Raw genomic sequence first — 13,108 nt, forward strand, 5'->3', positions numbered from 1 at the left:
TGGCCCAAGGACACAACGGTAAATGACTAGGACAGAGTGGGATTCAAACTGTCAACTCTTTGGTTACTGGACAACCCGCTCTACCTCCTGAGCCATGGCCACCCCTTCATGATTTATTAGCTCTGTTACCAAGTTTAAAACATTTGCTAGATTAGTCAAAAATGGAATAGATTACTTCATTCATTACATTACATTAGAGCAACAACAGATTAACCCTTAAAGGCCCACACCTATTTTCATCACAAATTCAAAATGATTTTTTTTGTCTTTCCCAAGCAATTCATCACTATGAATTATAAAATTATTCTCTGCATTTTGCATTTTTTGGTGAAAATCACACATTTTATTTGATGTAATTCACTGATAATGTAGATGTTCAGAAAAGCTCAGAGTAAATTCAAAAGCTATTAGATGAAATCAGAAAAAAATTAGGAAAAACTGACTGTTTCAGCAAAATATATCAGTAACTGAACATAAACTAAGTGTCTCCATCCACTGTCATTTATTAAACTCCAGGGGTTTCACTGGTGAATCAGTGTTGTAGAAGATAACAGTGTTTCCATGTTCATATGGAGCCTCTGAACGTCCAAATAGGTCATATCTGATGATCATGAAAACATGAAAACTGCATTTTACACCAATTATTTACATGTATTGATAGGATTAGTGGATCAATAGTTATTTAATGTTTTAGACCAGTAGATGGTTTTGGTTGCCAGTGGATGTTTGGGTAGTGGAATCTACCTTTATAATATGAATTCCAGTGACACTAACTTTTTAACTTACACAGAACCTCTATCATTTGTGACAGACAGTGGCTTTGTTGGTGAGTTGTGTTTTTGTTATTTCAGTATGGGGACATTAAAAAGGTCAAATATTATTCATACACTGATGGTGAGTGGAAGGTTCACAGCATTGTTTCCAGGTGGAGAGACTGATGAGACAACAGTAAGAGGCACTAATAGATCCAACCCTGTTGTGAGGTTTACATAGAGCCGGTTGGTTTTCTTCTGGGTGACAGTATTAAACACCTGTCCACACTGATTCAGCACATACGTACTTATTACCTCTTCAAAAGGAGTGATCACTTTATGTGTATGTCTATGTCACTCACTTGCACAATTGTTACTTTATTATTATTATTATTATTAATATTATTATTATTATTATTATCATCACTATTTTTTGTCATTTGTAGTCTAACAAATTTTTATCTTTTTGTTTTTTATTGTATTTGATACATATTGTCTTGTGCTGCTGAACATTTGAATTTCTGCCTTGGGAGACCAATAAAGTATATCTTATCTTATGTGTCTGTCAGTACAATTCATAAAAACTGACTTCACGGAACTCTGTGGAAGTATTGGGGATGGATACACGAGAAATCCATGATATTTGGAGCAGATCCATGAAACACGGTGGAGCCTGGAGGTTTTTAGTGACTTTCTTTTACAATGGAGAGCCCAAGGTAACTTGCAAGTAAGACCTTTCATAGTTAGTTTGCAACAAACAACAATTGTCGTTGTGAAGTCATCTGTACATTACTTTCACAGTTCATGCAGGTGTCTGGTCTAAATGTCAAGGCCAACATGACATCCTCCAACCAATTATTTGCAAAATAGTTTCTAAGTAATTTAATCACTGACAATTAACAGCTAAGCCAATTCATCGCTGCAGATCTAGTTATTTTGAACAATTAGCACCTACTGACACACAGCCAACATTCCTGTAAACAGTACCAAAATACTCAAAAATACACTTCAGACCAACATTTCTAAATCAACAAATCCTCATACCTGATCAAAGGAATAGGTCAATTACCAATCACTCCCACACTCACATACTATAGCTAGATAGCTAGATAGCTAGATAGATAGACAGACAGACAGACAGACAGACAGACAGACAGACAGATACCACAAAACTTCTATATTTAGGCTGTGACAACATTGTGATGAGGGCTTAGTTCAGGTTAAGAACAAAAACAACTGGGATAAAATTAGTTAAAAAAAAGTATGGGGCTAAAATAAGAAAGCTTTACATGACAAACATCGCAGTCCACAGAGTTGTTATATGAGTATGTGTCACCAAGCACCTCTTTCTATGGTTTCTTCTATTTGGCCTTACTAACCAGTTCCTGACTTCTATCTTGTCCTCTCTGTGTTGGCTCCGGTACTTGCCCCAGATGTTGAAAACGGGTGAAATTAAGGGCTCATCACAAACCAGTAACCAGAGTGTGCAATGTCCTAGTGTGGTGTGAATGTACAATGAGAAGCAGCTCAAAGGGACAGAAACTGAAAGTGAGCGTGAGGCAATGCAGTAAAAGTGCGCTGTCATATTTTACTGGAGTCCATTTTTCACACTGTGATCCCTCAGTGCATGGATGATTACTATACTATTACTGCTGCTGCTGCTGCTCCAGTTGTCTGGCAGGAAGACACGTCTGGCCCTGGCTGCACGCCCCACCCCTCCACCCCCCACCCTTTCCATTCGTTCAGACTGGAATACCTATATTTAGAGTGCTCCTTCCCGCTGTTATGGCTCTTGGATTATTAGCCTTATTTAACCCTTCTTTACCTCTGGTGAGCCAATTGGCTGAGGGCATGCCCCTCAGGACTAAATGCAGCCCCCCTCCACCCCCTCTAAACTCTCACCACACAGCCTCCCTCCCATGTTCAAGAGGTGGAGTTGAGGGGCATGAATGGTTGCGTGGAAAAAGTGAGGCCACCCAATGGGATCTGCTACCGGGAGCCCGAGGGTCACGATGATGGTAATGATGATGATGATGGGAGGCTATTTTTGGGGAATCTGTTCCTGGCATCGCAGCATTCACTTCTGTCCTCTCATTTTGTTTGACAGGGAGGGGCGGAGCTTAAGGACGGCAATGTTGACCTTTGACTCCACTCCAGTGACACTAAGTGGGCTAAGAATGTAAAATGAAATGTGTAGATGCCATTAAATACATTCTGGCAGCTCAGAAAGTGAGACTTTTAAAATGGTTAAAATGTTGAACAAATTACACAAGACTTGGTTTAATACCAAGATACTCACTGAAGGTAAAGTATGTATTTGTTAGTTATAAATGAGACAAAAACAAAGACATTTAGATCCAAAGGAGTACTAGGGATATACTAAAGACAATAAAAGATGTGAGACTGATATATTCATATTTTGAGACTAAATTCATATTATTTGGACAATAAAATTAAAATGTACAACAAAACAGAGAAAAGAGTTTGTATTGCATGGGATTTTTTTTATTATTCGCATAAAGTTTTCTTTTGGCATATTATAACTTCATTCTTATAATATTTTGACTATTTTCACAAAATGTTTCTAAATGAGAACTGGTTTTCAAATATGTTATCTTAATAAGCGAAAGCCAAATAAATACTTTTTCTCAAAATACTATGATTATTTCCTAGTAATGTGTAATTTTTTTCTCTCAAAAATATGGTGCTGATACAATTCCATAATCTTTGCATTAAATGAATAATATAAAAATAAATCAAGATATTGTGAGTTATGACAATGATTTTCACAGTTAATATAATTTAATTTGTTGTGTAATGTTTATTTCATTTTATTATATTTAATATAATACTCCATCTAATGGATAAGAAAATAAAACTAAATATACTTAAACGTGTTTTGTCCTCAACTGGTCTCTGCCAGCCTTGACTGATGTTCAATAATCACATCATGGTGATGAAATATTTAAATACATATAATTTTTCTAATAAACATATTCATATGTTTTACCTCATTTATACATGTACATTTTTTTTTCAAACAGCAGTGCATATTTTCCAAAGCTCTGGTTTTTCTGATTTATTTTTAAATTTATTTTAAAGTAGTTGATGCATTACTTTCCACGTTATAATTTTTTATAAAGCTGTCCTAAAATCTGCATAATGTTCCATTGTATGATGGAAAATGCTTATCAATCAACCCAACATAAAAGTTATGTCTGTGTGTGTGTGTGTGTGTGTGTGTGTGTATTTATGATTTTAACATTTTAAAGTGTCCATACACTATGTACTTGAAACATAGTCAAAATGTTTTTGGCCCAACTGTTAAGTAGCTGTTGTGAATCTGCTAAAAGTATAAACAGAAAAAGTGTGTTGAGCAGAAATCTATCAAACACACATGCACACTCTCACAAAACACAGATCCCTTCCAGCAAATAGCCTCACCCCAAGCACATCATCACTTTTCCAAATGGGAGAAATCTGAGACAATCCTTTCCCCTAAATTAAAGAGCTCATGATGAGCAGCAGCAGTGAAGTTTTCTGGGCCATCACACATCTGCTGAGGGGGGATTTACTTCTTCCTCTTTACGTCTTGGCACCTGGATCGCCCTCGTCTTTCCCATCTTCATAGCAGACACTGCTGATAAACAACATGGGCCTGCCAAGTTTTGCCGGCTTGTTGATTACAGTTGGGTCTGTCTTGATTTAGGGACAACTGGGACTAATCCAAGATGATGTGATCTATCTGTCAATCCACAGCTCAGTACAGCCACAGAGGACATGATGAGACACACACCAACACATACACAACACAACTCTGATATGGATCCACAGCTGGTTTATCATTAGAACTGAAATAAGGGTGACGTAACACCCACTGTTTTCTAAAATAGGCTAATAGGTGCAAAAACAGGCTTTTTTTTCAAGATATGAAGAGTTGTGGTCAAATAAGAATATTCAGCAAAGTTTGTTCAGTTTATCCCCATGGCCATATTTTCAGACATTTGTGGAAACAGGACTATCAGCAACTGTTCAGAGCTAAATGTGCACCTCAGATCCTTGCTTCTGTTGCTGTCATGTGATCGGTGTATTGAGCCGTGTTTCCACTATGTTGTACCAGCTCGACTCGACTCAACTCGTCTTGGGTACCAGGTACTATTCCTGGAGACCGTTTCCATTAATGGATACTACTGATTTTAGAGTAACTGGTCGCCATAGTGACACTGCACGCAACTTCTGTGACGTCTGCTCAGAGAGTTGCTGATAAACTCACTCGTTGTGTGTTCCTCCGTCACGCTCATACTGAATCTTTTCATTCGCCACCAGGGACAGAGATGTCGGAGCCTCCCTGACTGACCACGGTGTTGTTTTACGGGCTGTCATCATGGATTAGCCTACTGGTATATTTACTGTAAACTTCCAAATCTATTTTTGTTTTAATGGTGGATCACGCATTGATGATGCAATGATGCAGACACAACTCTCTGACCAATCAGTGGTCTGCAGTGTTTACACGTCACATTTTAGTATCTCTTCACCTGTTTTGGAACCTCGGCCGAGTATGTACTAAAAAAGTAGTGCCGGGTACCAGATTCCAGGTTCTTTTACGTAATGTAAATGCAAAAAGGCAGAGTCGAGTCAAGTTGAGTCAAGTCGAGCTAGTACCACGTAATGGAAACACAGCATTGGTACTCCACAACATGGTCTAGTTACTGTTGTAGAAACTGGTTCCATATATACAGAGGCAGCACCTTGATTTTCCACCTGTGGCCCTTTCAACCAAGAAATATGGACCTCAACCACAATTGTGCAGTAAGTTATTGTTAGTAGTAAGGCTTTGGTTTACACACATGTCATTGAAAACAGGGTGGCAGTGGTTTACCACTGTGGCACAGTGGTACTTATGCAGGCCCTGGGTTCCCTGGGTGGAGTCCCCATCTTCCTTCCACAGTCCAAAAACATGACCTTCAAATTAGAGGTGTATCCACATTTTGATGCAAATTTACAAGATAATTATTGAACTTTCTAAGTCTAAAACTTTTTATTAACCCTTAATTATTAGTCTTGTTAAATAATAATTAAAATACTGCATGAAAATAATAATCAGTCATTTAAATTTCATGGATGGTCGTGGATGCATTTCAAATGTTACACTGTCTTTGGTGTGATGCATCTTAAACTCTGATAAATTGTCTTATTTTACCACCAGATATGGCATTCATGCACTATGGTTTATTTTGGAGGCCATTTGTTTCCAACTTTTGTTATTTTCTGGCCCATCTTACAAAAATTCATTCTTTATATCCAATGTCTCCAGCACATGGGTGTTGATATGAACCCAGGTGGTGTAATGAACCGTACAAATACAAACATGTTGATGGAGCAGCTTCTTTCCGTTTGTGTCCTTGGTGTCGTGATGATATGATATGTCAGGCTGTGTGTGCATACCAGTGTGGATCTGCCGGTGAGCCTCCAGGGATTCCTCCGTCTGAAACTGGGCGCCACATTGGTCACACACTATGGCCTTCTCACCAGCTGCACAACAACACACAAGAGAAGAGAAATTTAACACATACTCATAGACATTTAACCACCACCGGACACACTGAATAGGAGAGGAGTTAGACTAAACATGTCATTACACTTGGGATTTGGAATTAAAACACAGTCAACACAATAATCAGAGCCACTGAAATGACCAAAATATTATACTGAGATATTACACAAAATATCAGGATAAAATTAGCTACTGTACAGAGTTACCCTCTCGTGTACTAATACTCTTCACTCACACTGTTCATGTTTAGAGGTAACTCTGAATGTCTTTGGCTATGGTTAGTGAAACACCTAGAAACAAAAAATACATATAACTGCATAATTATACACAATAAGATTTTACAGTTCCCAAATCAGCACATCCTTATAGAGAGCAACTGGCATTGATGTATATTTCTTTTACTTATCATATGGATAATATTTGATAATGGATGGATGATGGATAATATAATATTGTTCATACTATACACATTGCATGTGCTAACTGTCATTTAATAAAGTGTTTTAATATGTATATTCAGGTATATACTGTATAAAAATATCTATAGGGAAATAACAAAAATAACAACAGAATAAAAGTATATGTATATAAAAATATCTGTAGATATAAACAACAATAAATAGGTCAAATGACATCTACAAACAATATGTGCACTGCAGTCTTTAACACATTTGGATCCAACTTACTAACTTACTAAGAACTTGATATTGAACTAACATACAACTTTGTGTTGATCCTGGCATCGTGTCCATCACAATAAGCATCCGTGTGAAACACAACAGTGGAACCAATGTTTAGTGGCAGTGAAATTAAGGAAATGATACTTTGATTCGGGAAAATTGTAATCGGATATAATCATTTCAGCTCTACTTGGATGGAGCAACTGTAACCACACAATTTCCTCTAGGATTAATAAAGTATTCTGAATCTGAATCTGAAAATCTTCCTAAATAATTCCTAAAAATGTAGACAAAGGCCTTGGCTGATTCTGAGCGGCATGTGGAAGAGGTGGAAACAGCATTACATGATCAAGTTTAAAACAATGATAATGACATTGATACTAATGCACCAACTCTTTGGATGGAAATACATTTTTATTACATTAGGAAGACAACCCAACTAGCATCTTCACCTGTAAACTAATTTTACAGTTTTCTTAAACATATTCTCACAGGTTACATGTTGAGAGCTCATGAGATGACTAATGAAGCCTGGGCTCTTTTCACTAACATCGTAAAATTGACAGCATAAAAATGCCTTTGTTTGTAATCTAATGCTTTACTATTTGTAGAACTGAATGATCATAATTTGATCATCTTTAATCTTTTAGAAATCTAATTAATATTTGACATTATTTGATTGACTACTGGGTATACTGTAATATGTCATTTAGTCTACATGCTGGTCAGATTCTGCTCCAACATTAATGAATATGCAAAGCAGTGTCATCCCCTTCCCTTCGTGTTTGATATAGACTAAATAGCCAAAAATTTCTAACAGTAATAATTATCGAGTCCATTGTTAGTGACAGTTCATGTGACACTCTGTTGAGAACGGGGCTCAGTCGTGATGCACATTATTATTCTGCATGTCTAATTCTCCAACTTCCACATCACCAGATTTTCTGAAGTGAATCTTTTTGATGCTGGTAAAGACATTTATTGTGTCAGTTGAATCTCCAAGGCTGATACATTTAGCTCAGTTGAGTACTTGGTTTCTGTTTATCCAAGTACTTCAAGTATGCAGCCCTTGAGCTGTGGTCTGGAATGTCATGTTCATCGACAGAGCACTTTATGAATGTGTACACCAATAAAAGCAGAGACAGGAGCCTGGCATGCATGTTCTTTACAGAGGGCACATCAGATCAGGCCCAGGCAAATGACTTTTTATGGCTTGGCAATGAGCAGTGTACATGCCATACACATCACACATCAAACAGACAAACACATTTAACATCTGGATATTGTGTGTGCGCAAATTGTTCATGCATGTGTGTGTGTGTGTTTCCAATGTGAGCACAGAGCGATCTCTCCTGGCCAGACCTTGGTTTGTTCTTGGCAAAGCCTGATGGGTTACGACACCTCCACAGAGAGAGAGAGAGAGAGAGCGAGAGAGAGATTGAGACAGGGGAAAGAGAACACAATGAAAACAGGAAGCCGATTCTTAGATGACAGAATAAAAAGTCACGGAGAGATGGCTTGTGTGGTTTTGCAACTGTGGTGACATTAGGGAACGGCCTGTACTGTAATGAGTCTTACCAAAAGGAGAAACGATATGTGGACTGAACATGACAGAATGTGCCTGCCAGTAGAATGCTTATGCAACAAGTTATGTAAAAACATTGTATGTTTGCAAAGTGTGACCAGATCATAAGCCACTGTAATGCAAACTTTAAAAGGCAGCACATCCTTGATTTAACATGACAAGCTTTTATTTCCACTCAATACATGGAAACAAAACACATTGAGCTGCTGAGCAACATCCCTCTTTAACTGGCTGCATATTCAACAGGCATAATTTGCAGTGTGAGCGTATGGCACACTAGTGTCAAATGCACAGATGAACATATGGCCGAATTAGCTGGCAAAAGCAGCCACTTAACCTTTGGAGAACAAGACATGTAGTGGAGATGTAGACAGAATCCCCGAGCACACCCACTGATGTCCCTCATTTGCATTAATCACATAGTCCCTCTGTTGCGTCTTGAACTCCCTGATTCATCATTGTTGGATCAACTGTAATTATTATTTTTTATATGCTGCGGGTTCTTCACTAACTAGCGTTTTGCTCCTTCATTCTATTGATCTGCACTCATCGATTGACCTTGAAGGGAAACAAGTGGGACAATTTTATGAGCACACAGATGTAAACCCCAAGCCCATCATGAGCTGGACATAAACTCAAGTAAAAAAGCAAAAGAAAGAGCTGGATATTTCGGTGCTCATTTTATCTAATTAATTTATTTTATTCATCTTTTACTAAAGGACACAACATATATCTACAATAAACAATACATAGATAGGCCATTAAACTGACAAGTCAAATAAATTACAATTCAATAACATTCTAACAACCACTATTAGCATGTATTTCAATTATGGTATAAGAGTTTGACCAATATTTTGGAGCAGGAAAAAGTTAAAGCCAACATACCACCCCATTATTCAGACTGCAACTATATCTTACATGTCTAAAATAAATTATCACTGACTTCATTAGATGTGTTGAACTGAAATATTCTACATCTAAAAGGTCACTCAAACACCTCACAGTGATTTCAGCTCACTGGGGTGGATTTGCAACTCAACAAGCAGTGGAAATGTGAGATTAACATCCACAACCATCATTTTCTGCAACACTGATTCAAACCCATGGAGTTTGACAACTGACAATGGATAGAGACACTTATTTTTATGTTCAGTTAATGCTTGTTGAAAAATCACTTTCTCCTCATTTTTTTCTGACTGGATGTGATAATTTTTTAACTATATTCAGAGCTTTAATGAAAATCTACATGAATTTAACGTGAATCATTACGTAAATTAAATATAGGAAAATACATGATTTTTTGACAAAAAAAAAAAAGTAATAAATAATGATAAATCATTTGAGAAAGACTATAGGGTTAAAATGGTTGATAAGAGTTAATTTTTCAGAGGTACAGGGATGAGGGAGGGCTTGGGGATCACTGGGTGTTCTACAGATGTACAAGTATGTGGTAAGTGTATGTAAATGTATGTATAGGTGTGTATGTGTGTGTGTATATATGTAGGTGTATATGTGTGTATAGATCTGTGTATGAATATGTATTTACATATATGTGTTATTGTATTATGTGTTTATGTAAATCGTATTATATTTGTTCATAATAATATAAAGCCAGAAACCTAATTATTTACTACTAAGTATCAGTCATATTATGGCATAGTGTACAGATATGATTAGACGAGGAAGGTTATTATTATTATTAATTATATAAGGAGAAGGGGTGGGAGTTCATAAGTTGTACTTCTTCTCACTCCTTTTCGAATATGTATTATATGTCTTATGTTTAAGTGTTTTGTTTATTTTCTTCTGTTTGACATTCATGTTCGAAATAAATACATCAATCAATCAATCAATCAAAAAAGTTACAAATACATTTGCTGCATCCTAAATTTTCCAGTTGCATAATAAGAGACACTTCTTTAATGTAATTTTACATTGAATTACCCTGGATTTTTTCAAGGTTACAGTATGTTACAAATTTTGCTACAAGGAATGAGTGAGTTTGTTCTCTAAAACTGGCAGCCACTTGCAGAAAGAAAAACTCCTTCACATCTATGGTCCACAGTACTGAAAAGTATACTTTGGTGAGTAGAAGTAAATCAGGTTAACACTGCTATGGTTGTTTAAAGTAGTGATGGCAGCGGTGAAAGCGCCTCACAGACAGTGGTTCAACACTATAACCAGTCTACTGGGAGGCCAAGAGGCATGTGCTAAATGGGCCAGGGATAGGATTTTAGTGCAGGGCATGCCCCTGCTTGTGGCACAAGGACATAAATTGTCAGGAAATGCCTGCATGGTGCCTTGCTTCAAGGAGAATGGAGTTGTGTGAGGTCACCATGGGGCAAAAGGGGGGAAGGAAAAGTGGGAGTACAGGAATTTAGGGTAGACACACACAGCCAGGCAGCCACCCAGCCAGATGCCCGTCACTCTAATTAGCCAAGTGAGCGCTAAGAGGGGGGCCCTCCTCATGGTAACAGCGGCCATCAGCCCATTTCACTGCCAAATTAAAGTGATAAATCTAGAGGCCTCTTTGATCGCAGCGAGGTGAACTTGTTGGTTAGGAAAGACGGAGTAAGTGGATGGAAAGGGCACAGGCTTGACGTCGGCTGTTAGTCTTGTTACGAGTGGCTTTAAACAGTAGCCTTGGACCAAATACTCCACTGTCCTCAGAGTACACAGTATGTCACCTTCTAAATAAACTTGGCCTGTGATTTCATTAAGTATCAATGAACAATCACAGGTGGCATCACAGGGACATTTGAATGATTGTGCAGTGCAATACCAATGAAACCTGATGATCATTAAATCCACAAAGAACAAGAAAAGACTTCCCCAAAGAAAGACTTCTCCAGTCTGCTCTGTTAACAGGGAGTCCTGGCCACATTGCCACAGCACTTAGCTGACATAATAAAACTTGCACAACCACGTTTTACAGACTCAATGTATTTGTGTGTGAGGTGGGGATGGGTGGTGATCAGGTGCCACATGCCACTGAAGCCGCTTCCCTTTTCGCTTCCCTCTCTGAAATATTGCACAACTGTTATTGCAGGCCAGTATGCCTCCGTTATTTCATAAAGGCTGCAGAAAGAGAAAACAGAGAGGGCTCCCCTTCAATCAAACAAACTTAGTGACTGAAGCCTGGCACTGCAAAGAAAACCTGACTTGCCTTTAAAACCACAGTCATCTTTTTTATATATATATAGAGAAAGAAATGTTAGCTTAGAAATTGTGAGTCTGAAAACAGCTTTTGGCTCATCGCAGAATTCTATACAAACTTCACAAAAGCCCATGGAAATCTTACACATGAACCTGAATGTGGAGAAAAAATGTTTTTAAAAAGTTGAGCAAAGTTTAATGAGTTTAATCTGGCCAAGCATTTTTTTTCATTAGAAGTAATCTAATGAAATCTAACTATTACATATTGTTCTTCTTCTTCTTCTGCTTCTTCTTCTTCTTATTATTATTATTATTATTAATATTACTACAGCAAATAAGAAATAATAAACCAGGATCATGCTGAAAAACTGGTTAGCTAATGTTACATTAGCTACCAACACCACATAGACTCAAATATAACAGTGTACTCATTGAACACATTCACGCTGAAAAATTTATTGAACCTGACTGAACATCTTAAGTATATTATGCTAAGAAATCCATTAGATATCACTCTGTCTTTAAATAATTTGCCTTTTCAGGAATTTTGCGAAAAAAAAAACATCACTCTTGGCCTCCACAGACTTATTACTGAACTTCTCTCTAAAAATACTGATACAGTTTTTCCAGGACTCATTCCAGTCACATTTGTTTTATTTGTAAACTGTGATTTTGTCCATCTTTACATTTTTTTTGTCTGTTAATGTAAAAGTTTTAATGTCTTCCGCAATAGGTCTGTACGACAGATCACAACATCATCATCGTGACAGTTTCACTTTATTTAATAAAGTGCCTTATTTCCTGACAAACAGCTCAACTGTAGTTGTGCTTCACAGGTTCTACTTAGAAGATTTAAAATGACCTTGTTGTGCTTGATGAACTTCACCCCTTTTGTTCAAATATGGTCATGGTCATATATAGCTCCAAAAAGCCAACATGGATATGGCCAAATCACAAACTACTGGCTTCAACCTGGCAGTTCACAAACCATTGTGGTTCCTCTGCTCACTATTTAGGTATAGTCTGTGCTCCAGACTCCAGACTAATACTGAGATACATTTAACCTGTTTTTTTTTTAACCAACACATGCCTTATTCTTTGTAAAAAATCTAATTCCAAATGAGGAACAAGATTATTTTCCATAGTTTCAGGGTGAGACTACTTGAACTTTTTTTCTTTTATTTAAGTACATTAAATCTATTGATGTACTTATTGATGTACCGTTAATGCAAATCTCTTAAATGACAGTGGTTGCATTAAGCACATCATGGATAGGTTTTGGCATTTTTCTTGTTGTGTCAAGGTCCAAGTTCTTTCAGTGGCTTTCATGATGCCTTCAAGAAATCTATATAACCAGTAGTTCCTTACTCCATTG

At 37.2% G+C, this 13,108-nt stretch overlaps 1 protein-coding gene across 1 annotated transcript in view; it reads right to left on the bottom strand.

The window, feature by feature from the left end:
- zbtb16a (zinc finger and BTB domain containing 16a) overlaps nucleotides 1-13,108 on the bottom strand; it is a 214,586-nt gene that overhangs the window by 72,069 nt on the left and 129,409 nt on the right. The window contains exon 4 of the mRNA XM_030154173.1: nucleotides 6,201-6,287. Coding sequence (XP_030010033.1) covers nucleotides 6,201-6,287 — 87 coding nt within the window. The remainder of the gene's footprint in view (nucleotides 1-6,200; nucleotides 6,288-13,108) is intronic.

This window comes from Sphaeramia orbicularis, chromosome 14 (genome assembly GCF_902148855.1).
Source record: "Sphaeramia orbicularis chromosome 14, fSphaOr1.1, whole genome shotgun sequence".
Lineage (NCBI taxonomy): Eukaryota > Metazoa > Chordata > Actinopteri > Kurtiformes > Apogonidae > Sphaeramia > Sphaeramia orbicularis.